Source organism: Salmo salar, chromosome 12, assembly GCF_965601325.2.
Source record: "Salmo salar chromosome 12, fSalSal1, whole genome shotgun sequence".
NCBI lineage: Eukaryota > Metazoa > Chordata > Actinopteri > Salmoniformes > Salmonidae > Salmo > Salmo salar.
Genome location: NC_138302.1, coordinates 56,982,927 through 57,002,828, shown reverse-complemented (window position 1 = coordinate 57,002,828; position 19,902 = coordinate 56,982,927). Strand labels below are relative to the sequence as shown.

General features: G+C 39.9%; 1 protein-coding gene across 3 annotated transcripts in view; it reads right to left on the bottom strand.

Moving 5' to 3' along the window:
- Nucleotides 1-19,902, bottom strand: part of LOC106565101 (uncharacterized) — a 57,595-nt gene that overhangs the window by 21,816 nt on the left and 15,877 nt on the right. For all 3 annotated transcript variants that reach the window (XM_014131825.3, XM_045691512.2, XM_082959134.1), the window contains exons 3-4: nucleotides 16,730-16,843; nucleotides 16,328-16,390 (exon numbers count right to left, since the gene is read on the bottom strand). In XM_014131825.3, the coding sequence (XP_013987300.1) occupies nucleotides 16,328-16,390; nucleotides 16,730-16,843 (177 nt within the window). The remainder of the gene's footprint in view (nucleotides 1-16,327; nucleotides 16,391-16,729; nucleotides 16,844-19,902) is intronic.

Genomic DNA, 19,902 nt, shown 5'->3' with positions numbered 1-19,902 from the left:
AGGATCTCTATGTACTTTGCTTCATTCATCTTTCCAAGCGAGCAGTCATGTGCCTTTTACTAAGGAGTGGCTTCCGTCTGGCCACTCTACCATTCTACCATAAAGGCCTGATTTAGTGGAGTGCTTCAGAGATGGTTGTCCTTCTGGAAGGTTCTCCAATCTCCACAGAGGAAATCTGGATCTCTGTCAGAGTGACCATCGGGTTCTTGGTCACATCCCTGACCAATGCCCTTCTCCCCTGATTGCTCAGTTTGTGTGTGTGGCCAAACAATTTATTTAATCCATTTTAGAATGAGGCAGTAACGTAACAAAATGTGGAAAAAGTTTCCGAATGCACTGTAGTTGTCCATTTTCAAAGTGGATATCCTGTTTTTACCTTATGTATGATGATGGGGTGGCTACGCCTATCTTGTTTATATACTTTATAAGGGCCTAAGGCCATTTGTAATATATTGATGCTGCATTTGGCCCAACATCAAGTTTGATGTTGGCAGTGCCATGCCCAGCCACCCACTGAAGTTAGAAGTGTCCAGGGGCAAGCCTTCTTATATCCATGGTCTGATTGGCCTGAGACTCACATATGCATCTCCACAGACACGTTTGAGTAAAAATCCCCCAGAAAAATCCCCCCAATGGTTTGAAGGGTTTATAGACTACAAAGGGATACATACCCTTACCTAGACTGAATTTGGAAGTCTTCCCAAAAAGGGCAACAAAAAAAAGGCTCAGAAACACCTGGTTTCAACATACTGTATGTGCCTCTTCATCCCTGCAGACAAGATTCTGAAGAAAAAAGTGTGAAGTTCCCCCCTTTGAAATGTCTTGCCACCCTACTCAATGGGTGTTAGGTGTATACACTGCAAGACCTTTGTCACAACTGAAAAACAGGCAAGAGATGAGCATATTGCAATGTTTAAAAAAATATTCTAGTGTGAAAGACAAGTTCTTGTTGGCCCCGCTGGTGTAAAATCAACTCTGTTTGCCCCCAATCCCTCTCAATAGCCAATCAACCCATTGCAAGATGCAATCCTACTGACAGTCAAAATCTTGACACGAGAACTTCAGAGACAACTGATCTTCACATATAGTACCAGTGTTTGGAGACACCTACTCATTCAATAGTTTTTCTTTATTTTTACTATTTTCTACATTGCAGAATAATAGTGAAGACATCAAAACTATGAAATAACACATGGAATCATGTAGGAAGCAAAAACGTGTTAAACAAATGAAAATATATTTTATATTTGAGATTCTTCAAAGTAGCCACCCTTTTCCTTGATGACAGCTTTGCACACCCTTAGCATTCTCTCAACCAGCTTCACCTGGAATGCTTTTCCAACAGTCTTGAAGGAGTTCCCATATATGCTGAGCGCTTGTTGGCTGCTTTTCCTTCACTCTGTGGTCCATCTCATACCAAACCATCTCAATTGGGTTGAGGTCAGGTGATTGTGGAGACCAGGTCATCTGATGTGGTACTCCATCACTCTCCTTATTTGTCATATAGCCCTTACACAGCCTGGAGGTGTGTTTTTTCATTGTCCTGTTGATAAACAAATGATAGTCCCTAAGCACAAACCAGATGGGATGACGTATCGCTGCAGAAGCCATGCTGGTTAAGTGTGCCTTGAATTCGAAATAAATCACAGACAGTGTCACCAGCAAAGCACCCCCACATTTTACATTTACATTTTAGTAATTTAGCAGACGCTCTTATCCAGAGTGATATACCGTAGTGAATGCATACATTTCATATTTTTTTTCCCCCGTACTGGTCCCCCGTGGGAATCAAACCCACAACCCTGGCGTTGCAAACACCATGCTCTACCAACTGAGCCACACGGGATCCATGCTCTACACCTTCTCCTCCATGCTTCACGGTGGGAACCACACATGTTGATATCATCCATTCACCTACTATGCATCTCGCAAAGACAAGGCGGTTGAAACCAAATATCTCAAATTTGGACTCATCAGACCAAAGGACAGATTTCTACCGATCGAATGTCCATTGCCTGTGTTTCTTGGCCCGAGCAAGTCTGTTTTTATTATTGGTGTCCTTTAGAAGTGGTTTCTTTGCTGCATTTCGACCATGAAGGCCTGATTCACGCAGTCTCCTCGAACAGTTGATGTTGAGATGTGTCTGTTACTTGAACTCTGTGAAGCATTTATTTGGGCTCAAATTTCTGAGGCTAGTAACTCTAATGAACTTATCCTCTGCAGCAGAGGTAACTCTGGGTCTTCCTTTCCTGTGGCGGTCCTCATGAGAGCCAGTTTCATCATAGCGCTTGATGTTTTTTGCGACTGCACTTGAAGAAGTTTTCAAAGTTCTTGAAATGTTCCAGATTGACTGACCTTCGTGTCTTAAAGTAATGATGGACTGTCGTTTCTCTTTGCTTATTTGAACTGTTCTTTTACCAAATAGGGGTGGCATACAGAAGATAGCCCTTTCTTGTCACAACACAAGTGATTGGCTAAAACACATTAACCTCTATGGGCTAGGTGGGACGCTTGCGTCCCACCTACTCAACAGCCAGTGTAATCCCGTGGCGCGTTATTCAAAGACCTTAGAAATGCAAAACCTTCAATTTTTCAAACATATGACTATTTTACACCATTTTAAAGATAAGACTCTCGTTAATCTAATCACACTGTCCGATTTCAAAAAGGCTTTACAACGAAAGCAAAACATTAGATTATGTCAGCAGAGTACCCAGCCAGAAATAATCAGACACCCATTTTTCAAGCTAGCATATAATGTCACATAAACCCAAACCACAGCTAAATGCAACACTAACCTTTGATGATCTTCATCAGATGACAACCCTAGGACATTATGTTATACAATACATGCATGTTTTGTTCAATCAAGTTCATATTTATATCAAAAAACAGCTTTTTACATTAGCATGTGACTAGCATGTGACTAGCATTCCCACCGAACACTGCCGGTGAATTTACTAAATTACTCACGATAAACGTTCACAAAAAGCATAACAATTATTTTAAGAATTATAGATACAGAACTCCTCTATGCACTCGATATGTCCGATTTTAAAATAGCTTTTCGGTGAAAGCACATTTTGCAATATTCTCAGTAGATAGCCCGGCATCACAGGGCTAGCTATTTAGACACCCAGTAAGTTTAGCACTCATCAAAGTCAGATTTACTATAAGAAAAATGTTATTACCTTTGCTGTCTTCATCAGAATGCACTCCCAGGACTTCTACTTCAATAACAAATGTTGGTTTGGTTCAAAATAATCCATCGTTATATCCAAACAGCGGCGTTTTGTTCGTGCGTTCAAGACACTATCCGAAAGGGTAAATAAGGGTGACGAGCATGGCGCAAATCGTGACAAAAAAATTATAAATATTCCATTACCGTACTTCGAAGCATGTCAACCGCTGTTTAAAATCAATTTTTATGCCATTTTTCTCATAAAAAAGCGATAATATTCCGACCGGGAATCTGCGTTTAGGTAAACAGACAAAAGAAAAGAAAGCATTCGGTCGACGCGGGCACGCGCCTATGCCCATAGTACTCTGAGTGGCCACTTGCCAAAAGCGAGAAAGTGTTTCAGCCAGAGCCTGCCTCGATATCATTCAGCTTTTTCCCGGGCTCTGAGAGCCTATGGGAGCCATAGGTTTTTGTCACTTTATTAGTAGGAATTAAAAAAAAAAAAAAATGTATGAAATGTATGCATTCACTACTGTAAGTCGCTCTGGATAAGAGCGTCTGCTAAATGACTAAAATGTAAAAAAATGTTATTGCAAAGATCCTCAGTCTTCAATAAAAAGAGCCCAGATGAAACACTACTTGTCAGACAGGCCACTTCCTGCATGGAATCTTCTCAGGTTTTGGCCTGCCATTTGAGTTCTGTTATACTCACAGACACCATTCAAACAGTTTTAGAAACTTTAGGGTGTTTTCTATCCAAAGCCATTAATTATATGCATATTCTACTTACTGGGCAGGAGTAGTAACCAGATTAAATCGGGTACGTTTTTTATCCGGCTGTGTCAATACTGCCCCCTAGCCCTAACAGGTTTTAAAAAGGAAAGAAATTCAACAAATTAACTTTTAGGCACACCTGTTAATTGAAATGCATGACTACCTCATGAAGCTGGTTGAGAGAATGCCAAGAGTGGCCAAAGTTGTGGGTGGCTACTATGAAGAATCTCACTTTTTTGGTAACTACATGATTCCATATGTGTTTTTCATAGTTGTGATGTCTTCACTATTATTCTACAATTTAGAAAATAGTGAAAATTAAGAAAAACCCTTGAATGAGTAGGTGTGTCCAAACTTTTGACTGGTACTGTATATAGATGCCGCCCAACAATACTTTTGGGAAAAGTTCAATTCATACAACCCTAAAGGCTTGAAGAGTTTCATAGACTACATAAGGATAAATACCCTTACCTAGATTGAATTTTGAAGTCTTCCAACAAGTGCAAAAAAATCCACCTCAGAAACACTGGCTTTTCACATATGTGACATTAATGAGGGTTGCCAAACTACACATATAAAATTTTGGAAAGATTAGACCTTTTTAACCCTTTCAAAAAGCCCCTATGACACCAATTGAACGCACTTCCTGCTCTGCTGGATCCCCTGCAGTTCATGTATCGCACAAAGAGAGGTGTGGACGACATCAAGCTGTTTTTAATGGATACCATCGACAGACATCTGGAGAGCAGGAGGGCCTTTGTTTCTGGACTTTTCATCTGCATTTAACACCATGCAGCCTTCCATCCTAGCCAGAAAACTTGACTCACAGTTCGATCTCGACCATGGCCTTATCTAATGGATTATGGCTTTTTTAACTGACAGGCCACGGAGAGTGTATATTAATGTCAGACACCCTACTCACGTGTACAGGTTCACCACAAGGGTGTGTATTGTCGCCCATCTTTTTTATTTTCTACACCAATGACTGTCAGAGTGCCTATGCCCACCGCCATCTTGTGAAGTTTGCCGATGACACATTCCTTCTCTAACTCCTCTCAGGGTCTGAGCAGGACCACAGCCCAGCCCTTCAGGACTTCATTAACTTGTGTGACATTGCGCTGCTGGAGTTGAATGTGTCCAAGATGAAGGAAATGGTTGTTGACTTCAGGAAAGGACGCCCCCCAGGATGGACCCAGTGATCATCCATGGTGAGGAGGTGGACATTGTGCACCAGTATAAATATCTTGATACCATCTTTGATAATAACCTGAAGTTTGAACAAAACACAGACGCCATCATCAAAAACGCCCATCAGAGACAATACTTCCTCAGAAACTGAACTCATTCAGTGTTCACAAATCTATATTGCAAACCTTCTACAGTTCTTTCATTAAGAGCGTGTTCTGTTTTTCTCTTTATAATGCTGGTTCACATCCCTCTCTGTCAAGAAAAGGACCGCCTCCAAGCCATTGTGAACACCTGCTCTAAGATCACTGTGGTGCCTCTCAGAAGTCTGGCCTCCTTCTTTGAGCGGCAGGCCAGGAGGAAGATGTATGACATCCTGGGGGACAGCACCCATGTCCTCAACCCGCAGTTCCAACTGCTCCCCCTTGGATGCCACCTGCACTGTCTGAAGTGCTCCACCAATAGGCATATGGCCTCATTTGTTCCAGAGGCAATCCACCTGGTTAACAGGACCAACAAGGAAGATCTAGCGACTATTCTAGAGATAGTTTAGCCCTGAAATGGATTAAGGACTGTGGCTACCATAACTTTGTAGTTTCTTAAAATGCACCATTAACTTTTAATTGATGCCTTAGTGTATATATGGATGAATACCCTTACTTAGATAGAATTTTGAAGTCTTCCAAAAAGGGCTGAAAAAGGCTCAAACACCTGGTTTCAACATATGTGCCTCATTTCATCCCTGTAGACAAGTATCTGAAGAAAAAAGTGGGAAATTCCCCCATTTGAAATGGCTTCCCACCTCACTCAACTGCAATACCTTTTTGATAACTGAAAAAGAGGCATGAGTTGAGCATATTCCAATGTTTAAATATATATATTCTGGTGTGAAAGACAAGTCCCTGTTGAACCCCCTGATGTAAAAATCTACTCTCAGTTTGCCCCCATCCCTCTCAGTGGTCGATCATCCCATTGCGAGACGTTGTCCAACTGACAGGCAATCTTTCCCCAATAACTTCAGAGACAACTGAACCTCACATATACTGCCCCTTAGATGCCACCCAACAATACAACAACAACAAAAAAGTTTAACATCTGTGCCGGTTCATGAGGGTCACTGAACCACATACAGTGCATTCGGAAAGTATTCAGACCCCTTCCCCTTTTCCACATGTTGTTACGTTACAACCTTAATCGAAAATTGAATATATATTAATTAGCATTCAAAAATTTGGGGTCACTTAGAAATGTCCTTGTTTTTGAAAGAAAAGCTAATTTTATGTCCATTAAAACAACATCAAATTGATCAGAAATTCAGTGAAGACGCTTAGTGGGACTCTCACAGGACAATGACCCAAAACACACCTCCACGATTTGTAAGGTTTGGGATGAGTTGGACCGCAGAGTGAAGGAAAAGCAGCCAACAAGTGCTCAGCATATGTGGGAACTCCTTCAAGACTGTTGGAAAAGCATTCCTCTGGTTGAGAGAATGCCAAAAGTGTGCAAAGCTATCAAAGCAAAGGGTGGCTACATTGATTTGTTCAATACTTTTTTGATTACTACATGATTCCGTATGTGTTATTTCATAGTTGAGTTTTGATGTCTTCACAATTATTCTGCAATGTAGAAAATAGTAAAAATTAACAAAAACTTGAATGAGTAGGTGTGTAAAATGTTTTGACTGGTACTGTATATATTTTTTGCAACATTTGCAAAGACATTGGCAACTTTGAAATTGGAGTCAACTTTGTTGTGAAGTATTTGGAGGTCACAGAGAGACAGATTGTCACGACTTCCGCCGAAGTTGGTGCCTCTCCTTGTTCCGTCGGCGTTCGGCGGTGGACGTCACCGGCTTTCTAGCCTCCACCGATCTACATTTCCTTTTCCATTTGTTTTGTCTGTATTGTACACACCTGGTTCCCATTTCGTTTTAATTATTTCCCTATTTAACCATAGTTTTGTACGTGTTTATTGTTGTCAGTTGTCTCTTTATGTGATTCTGGATTTTCGTTCTCCTTGTTGGAGGATTATTTTTGAGTAAAGTTACTATTATTACTCATCTCTGTGTCCTGCGCCTGACTCCGCCTTACCCACATCACCTAGACTCTGACACAGATTAACATCTTGATTCAAGGTTTAGCAGAGATCTGTATATAAAGTGACGCGATAGGGAAAAAATGTCAAACGACGCACAAAGCTGTTCTTCAAGTGGTCTGGGGCAGTTGGTAAATAATGAGCGTTTTCAAGAACAACTTCAGCATTTTACTGCAGTGGGCTAAATCAGCCTCACACAGTGTTTCTTGGTAGTCTTAAACAAATCTACTTTGAAACAAAAGTATGCACCTCATACACCTCATGCTTAATAAAATATTATACCTATACCATGTCAGATTAAGGGCTAAATCTTCGGCTGCCATTGAGGGGGCAATAGTGTCAAACGGACGTTAGTTTTCAATTTCTTCATGTAAAAATGGGCGCACTGGCATTTCCAGTCTTAACGCCAGTTTCGGCAAGTTATCTGTTTTATATCAGCTCGTATGCGCTCCGATGGGTAGGTTGTACATATTTGAGGTGTGTCCTTAAAAACATAATCCCGATGTGCTAATATTAGGCAGCGAAAATAGGAATGTTTAAGACCAACCAAAAGCGGGAACGCATTTGGTTATGGCATTGATTTTAACAGCGGAAGCGCAGCCTATCCAGCCATGACGCACACTGCCCATATCCGCATGGAACAAGAGAAGTGTAATGTGCTTTTGAAACATTAAAAACGACATTTTTTTCCCATTTTTGGGGGGATTAAAAAACCAAGCATAGCCTCCCCTCTTCTCAAGGAAGGCTCCTTTTTTAACCTGTCCAATTCAATCGCGAAGTAGTTAAGACTGTCGATAAAGGGTTTGACTCCTGAAACCGCTTGGAAATAAATCTTAATCACCAAAGCTTTATTGAAATATCTAGTTTGAGATTGGTCAAACAGTGAGCTGATGTTCCTTTTATATCTATGCATTGTAGGCTGGCCCACATTATTTTAGCCACGCAGGTCCCGTTTTTGATGTGTGTAAAACGCTCCATAGTCTGGGTTGTTTAAATATTATATTCCCACAGGGAGAAATTATGGGGCCTTTAATTGTGACGTAGCCTATTTAAAACAAGTTATTGTTTGGTTTTGTTTAGAATTTATTAGATTTATTCATTCTTATTCCCATTCTTAGGGCTTATCAGTAACGCATTTAATCTTGCTTATTGACAATGCTTGGCATGTTCATGCTCAGCCATAATGCAATACATTAGGCCTCTTACTTAGAACAATGTAGTCTGAAAATGGGTTCAAGTTCACGTATTTAGCAAAGATAGGTCTACATTTTGTTATTTTGTTTCTGTAAGGCTTTTAACAAACTATAATGGACTAACAATGAAATTGGTTGTTTATTCCAAGGCAATGCATAAAAGTCCTGAAATACACAACATGAATCAACCACATATTTTGCCATGGAGCACATTCTGATTGGCCAAGCTTCAACACATGCATGATTTCATCATCAAAACCCAGCCATTCCGCAGCAACGCCAGCAAGTGCTCTGATAATTGTGATAGTGGAAATAGCATTGAACTTAGACTGAAGGTCTAAGGAGGAAATTCTTGATGCATGTAAAGCCTTTAAGTCTGAGAAATCTCCAGGGCTGGATGGTATATAAGTTGAGGTATACCAAACTCTTTTATGATATACTCAGAGGACCGTTATTAGCATGTTTTAACCACTCCAGCTGTTTGCAAATGGTAGATTATCCGACACTCAACAAGAAGGTCTGATGTCATTATTAGTGAAACAGGATATAATTGGGAAATATAAAGATCCAGTCCACTAAAACAATTGGAGACCCCTTACACTCCAATGTTGTGATGCAACAATTCTCATAGAATTAAAAAGGTATTGTCAGACATTATTCATTCTAATCAGACAGGTTTTTTACATGGACGATACAGTGGAGATAATATAAGGCAAGTACTGGAAACAATAGAACACTATGACAAATCTGGGAAATCAGGCCCACTACTCATAGCTGACTTTGAAAAGGCTTTTGATAAAGTATAACTGGAGTTTGTATATATGCCTGGAATATTTCAATTTTTGACAATCTCTTATAAAATGGGTTAAAATAAAAAAATAGTAAATAATGGCTCCTTCTCAGAAAGATTTAAACTGTCAAGAGGAGTAAAACAAGGTTGTCATCTATCAGCATATCTATTTAATTTGGGCATCGAAATGTTAGATATTAAAATAACCGGTGTTACTATGATGTTGGTAATGGCGCCGGATGGGAAGGCTGCCATCTCATCGACTTTTAACCAACCATGCAATTTTGTTATTTTTTCTGCGTTGTTCGTAAATTGTTTTGTACATAATGTTGCTGCTACCGTCTCTTATGACCAAAAAGAGCTTCTGGACATCAGAACTGTGATTGCTCACCTCAAACTGGAAAAAGAGTTCTTCTTCAATGAGTCAGACGGGAGGGATATAATACATACACCCGACCCAGATCCCTGTTATTCGCTGGAGAAGGAAACGCAGATTTAGCGGAAAGAGATCAGGGTGCCTTGTGAGGATCAGGCGATGAGTGGCTAATCTGCCCGTGCCTTCCATCCTGCTAGCTAACGTTCAATGGCTGGAAAATAAATGGGACGAACTGAAAGCACATTTATCATAACAACGAGACATTAAAAACTGTAATATCTTATGTTTCACAGAGTCGTGGCTGAACGACAACATTAACAACATACAGCTGGCGGGTTAAAGACTCTATTGGCAGGACAGAACAGCAGCCTCTGGTAAGATACAGGGCGGGCGCCTAGGCATTTATGTTTACATACCACCACAGACCGATGCTGGCACTAAAACCGCACTCAATGAGCTGTACACCGACGTCAGAAAACCATAAAATGCTCATCCAGAGGCGGCACTCATAGTGGCCGGGGACTTTAATGCAGCGAAACTTAAATCAGTTTTACCTAATTGCTATCAGCATATTAAATGTTGCCTATCAGAGGGTAAAAACATTCTAGACCGTGTACAAAGCTCTCCCTCGGCCTCCATTTGGCAAATCTGACCATAATTCTATCCTCCTGATTCCTGCTTACAAGAAAAAACTAAAGCAGGAAGCACCAGTGACTCGGTCTATAAAAAAGTGGTCAGATGAAGCAGATGCTAAATTTCAGGACGGTTTTGCGAGCACAGACTGGAATATGTCCCGGGATTCTTCCGATGGCATTGAGGAGTACACCACATCAGTCACTGGCCTTATCAATAAGTTCATTGAGGACTTCATCCCCACAATGACTGTAGGTACATACCCCAACCAGAAGCCATGGAATACAGACAACATTCGCACTGAGATAAAGGGTAAAGCAGCCACTTTCAGGGAGCGGGACTCTAACACGGAAGCTTATAAGAAATTCTGCTATGCCTTCCGACGAACCATCAAACAGGCAAAGTGTCAATTCAGGACTAAGATCAAATGGCAGTACACCGGCTCCGACACTCGTCGGATGTGGCAGGGCCTGCAAACTATTACAGACTACAAAGGTAAGTACAGCCGAGAGCTGCCCAGTGACACGAGCCTACCAGACGAGCTAAATAACTTCCATGCTCGCTTCGAGGCAAGTAACACTGAAACATGCATGAGAGCAACAGATGACTGTGTGATCACGCTCTCCGCAGCCATTGTGAGTAGACCTTTAAAGAGGTCAACATTACCAGGACGTGTACAACGAACATGCTCTGACCTACTGGCAAGTGTCTTCAATTATATTTTCAAACTCTCCCTGTCTGAGTCTGTAATATCAACATGTTTCAAGCAGACCACCATAGTCCCTGTGCCCAAGAACACTAACGTAACCTGCCTAAATCACTACCAACCCGTTGCACTCACGTATGTAGCCATGAAATGCTTTGAAAGGCTGGTCATGGCTCACATCAACACCATTATCCCAGAAATCCTAGACCCACTCCAATTTGTATACTGCACCAACAGATCCACAGATGATGCAGTCTCTATTGCACTCCACACTGCTCTTTCACACCTGGACAAAAGGAACACCTATGTGAGAATGATATTCATTGACTACAGCTCAGCGTTCAACACCATAGTGCCCTCAATGCTCATCATTAAGCTAAGGACCCTGGAACTAAACACCTCCCTCTGCAACTGGATCCTGGACTTCCTGACGGGCTGCCACCAGGTGGTAAGGGTAGGTAACAACACATCTGCCACGCTAATCCTCAACACGGGGGCCCCTCAGGTGTGCGTGCTCAGCCCCGTCCTGTACTCCATGTTCACTCTTAACTGCACGGCCAGGCACAACTCCAACACCATCATTAAGTTTGCTGATGACAGAACAGCGGTAGACCTGATCACCGACAACGATGAGACAGCCTATAGGGAGGAGGTCAGAGACCTGACCGTGTGGTGCAATGACAACAACCTCTCCCTCAATGTGATCAAGACAAAAGAGATGATTGTGGACTACAGGAAAAGGAGGACTGAGCACGCCCCCATTCTCATCGACAGGGCTGTAGTGGAGCAGCTTGAGAGCTTCAAGTTCCTTGGCATCCATATCACCAACAAACTAACATGGTCCAAGCTCACCAAGACAGTCATGAAGAGGGCACGACAAAGCCTATTCCCACTCAGGATACTGAAAAGATCTGGTATGGGTCCTCAGATCCTCAAAAGGTTTTACAGCTGCACCATCGAGAGCATCCTGACGGATTGCGTCACTGCCTGGTATGGCGACTGCTCGGCCTCAAGGCATTACAGAGGGTAGTGCGTACGGCCCAGTACATCACCAGGGCCCAGCTTCCTGCCATCCAGGACCTCTAAACCAGGCGGTGTCAGAGGAAGGCCCTAAAAATTGCCAAGGACTCCAGCCACCCTAGTCATAGACTGTTCTCTCTGCTACCGCACGGCAAGCGGTACCGGAGCGCAACGTTTAGATCCAAGAGGCTCCTAAATAGCTTCTACCCCCAAGCCGTAAGACCTCTGAACAGCTAATCAAATGGCTACACAGACTATTTGCATTCGGCTCATGTGATAAATATATTTTGATTTGATATCAGATCCAACAATAATATCAAGGGATTAGAAATCCAGGGTTTATAAGCAATGGTTACATTGTACGCTGATGATTAATGTTTTCTTATAAATCCACAACTTGGATCCCTCCACAGACTCTGGATCACTGGATTACAACCAAATTATGATAAGTGTACTATTTACGTATTTGATCACAAAAAAGTACGACTTTTACAGTACCGTGTAGTTCGCCAATAAAATGGTCTGATGGTGATGTGGATATACTCAGTATACATATCCCAAAATAAATAAATGATCTCACTCCAATAAATGTTAATAGGAAGTTAAAAATAGGTACGATATTGGTAACATGGAAAGGGAAATACCTGTCTATTTGTGGAAAAAACTCCCTGATTAACTCTTTAGTCATATCCCATTTTACCTATTTGCTCATGGTCTTGCAAACAGTTTTTTAAATGGTTTGAGAAAAATATTTTCCATTTTATTTGGAATGGCAAGTGAGACAAAATTGAAGGGCCTATTTATATAAGGAATTTGTATTCAGAGGGCAGAAATGATTAAATATTAAAGCGTTAGACCTCTCAGTAAAGGCTTCAGTCATACAAATGTTATACTTAAATCCAAACTGGTTCTCTAGGAAATTAGTAAGAATGTCTCACTGTCACGTCCTGACCAGTGAGAAGGGTCATTTTGCCATAGTAGAATGGTCAGGACGTGGCAGGGGGTTGTTTTGTGTGTTTTGGGGTTGGTTTGTTTCTAGGGGAATTTGTTCTAGTTTTCTGTTTCTATGTTTCATTTTCCATGTGTGGCCGAGTATGGTTTCCAATCAGAGGCAGGTGTCTTTCGTTGTCTCTGATTGGAAGCCATACTTAGGCAGCCTGTTTTTCTTTGGGTTTTGTGGGCGTTTATTTTCTGTTTAGTGATTGTACCTGACGGAACTGTTGAGCGTTTATTATTTGGTTGCTGAAGTGCATTTCATTAAAATCCAAAGATGAGCACTATACACGCTGCACCTTGGTCTAATCCTTTCGACGCTTGTGACACTCACCCTATGTTCATGAATGGTCTTTATCCTTTATTAAGAGTTCAACCTCTCACTTTCAGTTATTTTAAAAGGAAATCATCTCCCAAATATTGCTATTTTAAAACAAGCCATAGAAAGTTCATTTTAATCCACCAGAAAATACATAACAAATAATTCAATAAATATTGTGGTTAAACTCAAATATAATAATTGATAAAAAAACATAATACATTTTTTTTAAAGTATACTCTTCATAAATTACATAATAAATATGCCTGATGGGGTTATGTCACACATGCATTTAACAAAAGTATATGGAAATGTCTGCTCTACCTAAAATGACAAACAACTAATTGCAGCATTACCGCAAAAATGGAAGAGGAAAGTGGATGGGGGGAAAGTAAGGAACTTGCCTGTCAACCCTGCATTAAAGACCATTATTGGTTAAAGAGAATTGTGATAAATAAAAAGTATACCAGTTTCATTTAAGGAGCAAAAAATTGACAGCCGTGCCATATAAATTTCAAAATAGTTTGGAAGAGATTTTTGATGTACCGATTTCATGGCACATGGTTTATGAACTGATACGCAAAACTTCATTTTTTAAAATGTAAATTATTATACAAAATTTTTGCAACCAATTGAATGTTATTTATATGGGGGATACAACCTTCCCAGCTCTGCAGATTTTACGGCGAAGAGACAGAATCATTAGATGATTTGTTTTGGTACTGTCCATTTGTAGCTTGTTTTTGGTAACATCTCCAGAAATTGCTGAAGAATTGCAATATTTACCTAGAGCTAACCCTGCACCACTACTTGGTGATCTGAAAAGTCATAGTCAATCTATCAATACTATAATAATACTTTTAGCAAAAAGATTTATTTTCAATTTAAAATCTGTAGGAACAATGACAATAGAAAGTTTCAGAACATCACAGTTGAAAAATATATGTAAAAAATAAATCCAAAATCTATGGTGTTGAGAGATAGATGGGAGGGGTTGAATGGAGCTGAAGGTTGGGATTAATAACAACAAATAATAACAAGATAACTAATGTAAAACATACTGTGTCCATATAACATATATGGTTTAAGAACTTTTGTAAAAGACAACAGTTTGAAAGATATGACAAATATAAATGAAACCGGATGGACATCGGAAATAGATGTGAGAGGGTAGAGGAAGGACAGGGGTAAAAACAAACAAAATAGAACTATTGTAAAATAGACTGTGTCCATAAAATGTATACAGTATGTATAAACTGGAATTAGAGGCCTTTTTCACTAGTTTACTCCAATTAGTATCTTGTTTTTTAAAGAAAAGCGTCTATTAAAATAACATCGAATTGAACAAAAATACAGTGTAGACATTGTTAATGTTGGAAATTACTATTGTAGCTGGAAACGGCAGATTTTTTAATGGAATATCTACATATGCGTACAGAGGCCCATTATCAGCAACCATCACTCCTGTGTTCCAATGGCAGTTTTGTGTTAGCTAATCCAAGAAGGCCAGCATCCCTGAGTTGCTTCTTTACTGTTGACGTTGAGGCTGGTGTTGAGTCGTCTGGTATTATTTAATGAAGCTGCCAGTTGAGGACTTGTGAGGCATCTGTTTCTCAAACATTCTAATGTACTTGTCCTCTTGCTCAGTTGTGCACCAGTTTGCACTGTTCTGTGAATGGAGTAGTACACAGCGTTGTACGAGATCTTCGGTTTCTTGACAATTTATGCATGGAATAGCCTTAATTTCTCAGAAAAAGAATAGACTGACGAGTTTCAGAAGAAAGTCCTTTGTTTCTGGCCATTATGAGCCTGTAATCGAACCCACAAATGCTGATGCTCCAGATACTCAGCTAGTCTAAAGAAGGCCAGTTTTTTTGCTTCTTTAATCAGTACAACAGTTTTCAGCTGTGCTAACATAATTGCAAAAGGGTTTTCTAATGATCAATTAGCCTTTTAAAATGATAAACTTGGATTAGCTAACACAACGTGCCAATGGAACACAGGAGTGATGTTTGCTGATAATGGGCCTCTGTAGGCCTATGTAGATATTCCATAAAGAAATCTGCTGTTTCCAGCTACAATAGACATTTCCTATGTCTACACTGTACTTCTGATCAATTTTAATTGACCAAAAAATTTACTTTTCTTTCAAAAACAAGGACATTTCAAAGTGACCCCAAACTTTTGAACGGTAGCGTATATATTTGTAAAACAAATATATGGGGAATTGGAAGTGATGCAGACAATTCCATTGATGGAAGCTACAATCTATCTGCATTATTACAGCTGATCTACCCTCTGAACATTTTTTTAAATTACCAACATACCAACAGCTTCTCATGCAAGTATTATGGCCTGACTGTCAGATACAACACTTAACCACACACCTTCCTAAATATGTTTTACATGCTTTCCTCTCAGTCTAAACACTTCCTAACCCCCTGAGACCCCCCTAAAGACCTCCCCTGCATGTTCCCCTCCCCAGGGGACACAATATATATGGTAGTATATGGCCTGTCTGTAAGGTACATCACTTGCCCACACTGAAGTGATTGTTCCTCTCCCCAGGTGAGAAAACCTTTAATCAGACCTCCATTTGTCAGAGATCTTGTTAACCCATAAACCATAAACTGGGGCAAGTTAAACTGTTAAACTTTTAAACTGTTAACCAGCAAGTTAAAATGAGGGAAGGCATTACGACTCCGTGCTGCCACACAGCTCTCTCACTCTCTATTTACCTCCTGTAACTTGACACAGTTTATAGGTATTTTCAAGCCAATTCCAGGGCTCTATCATGGGATTAAATTTGTCTTCTAAATGCAATTAGACTATTGCATAACGGCCGAAAGGCGCAAGAGATGCAATGAACATGAATCTCCTTGACAGATGTGAGAGCATTAGTTTCAATCAGTTTGCCAGCCTGGCACATCTTGAAAGTGCAGGACTATCTTGACACTGACTGATTGTGATGTTGTTTATCTTTGGTATACCATTCTTTATCTGCACAAATCAAACTAATTTTGTTGTGAAAGATGTAATTGCAGTGTAGTAGGAAATACTCACCAAACTCTGGCGCTCAGTGAATACGTAGGTTATTGACCAGCCATTCTCCAACTGATTATCAATCTACGTGGCAAACAAAGATACAAACATTGAAATTTAAAACAGAAGCATAGAATTGGGTAGTTATGATTATCCAGGAGGAAAGTAGGAGTAGGCATGCAGCCATACAGTATTCACGTCTGCCACATATAGTTCTCATTAGTTATGTGTGTGGGTCACATAAGGTCAAAAAATAACCTTACAATAATAAAATAAGTCTAACTTGAGAGGAAATCTTAACATCAATACATTCAGGCATGACTTATTTGAGTGATTTTAATTAACTGTATCTCAAGTTGATATTTCGTTTGTAGAGTCTGTTGATATTACTGCATGATTTAGTTTTGTATGATGTGTCCTCACCAGGCAATTGAGGTTGAGGAGGTGACCCTTTGTCACAGAGTGCTGACATGGACCAGGGACGCCACCCCACGCCAAAGGGAAGCACATGAGGAGGAGGAAGCACAGATGCCTAGCCTACAATGGACATAACATTATTATTACATTATTACCATTATTACCGCTGCTACTACTACTACTTCGGCAACTACTTCTACTACTGCTTTTACAAACTACTACAGTACTACTATTATTACTAGATAGCACTACAACAACAACTTATATTTCCACTACTGCTACTGCTCGAGGATCTACATCTCAAAGTGTTGTTGCTCACCGTGAAACATATGGTCCCATAAAGGAGAGAAAAATAAAGGAATATTGATCAATAATGTTCAATAGTGAGTTCCAAAATTATAGGAACAATGGTGCCTTTCATCCACACTTGCTAACTTAATATCATATTACGTGAATACAATTCTCAGTCACATTATTTAAATATGTTTTCAAATTTGATATTCAATAAAATCATGCTGTTTTTCTTACATAGCATCTTATTGCCTGTCTATTTGAGAACATTTTTGAGTTTTTGATGACACGTTGAGAGCTGGGAAAGAGCTAGTCAATCTGCTACCAATTCCATACTGTTACAGAACACTGGTTATAAACATCTGGAAAAGCTAACTGCTAACAATAGATACTAGATCAAAATGTCATAATGCTTACTGCCCAAAATGGCCGATAGTACTGTTTTTTCACTTTATTACAGAACTGGGGCTCTACAGAGGGCCAGACAGAGAAACAAAGTATTTGATGTGGCAAATATAACTTTACAATATTACGGTTTACCTTGGTGTAAACAGAGGTGACCCGACACAAATAACATATACACACGTGCACAGGCATGTGCGCACACACACACATACTTCACTCTTACCAAGGAGATCCTCAAGGAACCATTACTAGTCAATGGATTCTTATTTGCACCTTTGGTTAGTTGAGGGGTTCTTGGAGGAACCTTTTTGCTGGCACGTGCGGAGCATTTAAAATGTATTTCACTAGTGGATTTGCCTGACAGGCTCAGAAACCAAGTCAAGGAAAGGGGGGTATCTAGCCAATTGTCCAACAATGTATTCAACTGAAATGTGTCTTCCCATTTAACCCAACCCCTCTGAATCAGAGAGGCGTGGGGGTGCTGCCTTAATCAACATCAACGGTGCCTAGGGAGCAGTGGCCTTGCTCAGGGGCAGAACGACAGATTTTTACCTTGTCAGCTCGGGGATTCGATCCAGCAACTTTCCGGTTACTGGCCCAATGCTCTAAGCACTATGCTACCTGCCACCCCACTGAAGTAAAGAAATGTAGCTAGTCTAAGGCTCAATCTCAATACCTCCCCTTAGCCCTTCCCATCCATTATGTGTTATCCCACAAGCCGTATGGATTGGGAATTGTGCCTCAATTCAACTTTGAGCGAGGCGTAGTCCAAGTGAAGCAAATCGAGTTTGTAATGACAGGTTTTTCTATCACTGAATAAAAATGTTTTCCTAGTTTACTATCAGTAGATAAATTGTATTTATATTAAACTATATATATTCTAGTGGTGACATTCTGTCAGAAGATTGGAGACGTAGCTTTCATAATGTTCTTTTTGGCCACCTGTGAGAGTAGTTATCATTCCTGTGTTCTGTTTTAATGTCATTAAAGGTTAAGATTGATCATGACCAGTTCTGCAGCCTTGTTTAAAGCTGACATACAGGTGTAGGATCTTCATTTGATCACACTTTTGTAACTGAGAAAAATGTTAGTCTCCACTGAAAATACAGATTAGCTTTGTGATTTATATAGATTCACTGAAAACCTGTACTAACATGGTTATATAAATAGTATTGCACTTTTCACGTAGCCTACTTATGTCCAGCTAATAGCCAAACCACCAATCAAGCAACATTATGGACTAAACGATTTTGCTACGACAGTACTGGTCAAATTAAGATCCTATATCTGTAAGTGTATGTGATTTTAAAGAGCCAAATAGCCTTCCATTGTTACAAGTCACCATTTTGTTACAATATAATATTGATAATATTTAAATATTGATTAATATTATTGATTATATAAATATATGAATGTATAATACATTATTATTAACAATAACAATGATACTTATGTAAATACCAGTAACAATATAATATTTAAAAGGTTCAAAATGGAACCCTAACCCTAACTTGAAATAACATTTTCAGAAAATAACATTGAAATGATAAGGTTCCCCACAGTGGCAATCGTTTTGAACCCCAAAAGGTTCCTGGAGGCTCCTTTTCTTGGTGGAGTGTACTTCAAGGTATTAGCAGTAATAGTCCTCCCAGCAGGGATCCAGCACTGTTTCAGGGAAAACTTTGGCACTTTCACATACTTTATGGAGATGGTTCTCCACATAATCATATCCAGATGGAATATATGGGCTTATTTCCTTTCCTTTCTTTCAAGGCAAAACACTGCATATTGTATCTAATTGATGAAGTATGTTTTGCAATGGTATAAGGTGGTATTTGGATTCCTAATAGTTTATCATAAGACTTTGTTACTTATGGTTCCGGTGGCATGCATTGAAATGTGTGGGTTTCTCGTAGCTTTCCTTTGCAAAATAACAATGAATTAACAGACTTATTTTAAGATAATTGTCAACAGTTAACATCTTAATATGGTGTGGGATGTTCACTGTATTGCAAGAATCAATTGCAGGTCTATTTCACTCCAGCATCAGGCATATTCTGTCTGTTCACAATTCACCTCTGGGAACATGGCAGCACTCAACACCCGACAACAGAAAGAGTTGGCCACTATTGTCTGAGAGATTGTTTGTGAGGAAATTACCTCTGCCCTCGACATGCAATTAAAACCCGTAAATTATTATCTTGCACTGCTCACTTCTAAAGTGGATACCTACTAAACCAAAGAGGAAAGTTTGGATACATCGGCCAATGTGAGAGAGGGGCGACAGTCACACTTTATTTGGATAGTCCAAATTCTTCATCTGTAAATGCTCTAGAGATGGTCATACTATCTGTTGATAAGCAACTGCGTGCTAAGGTTAGGTTTATAATAAGGGTTAGGATAAGGGTTAAGGTTAGGGTTAGAGCTACGGTTAGTAGATAGTTAGTTGAAATGTTACTCAGTCTGTATAGTTTGTGCCTTCA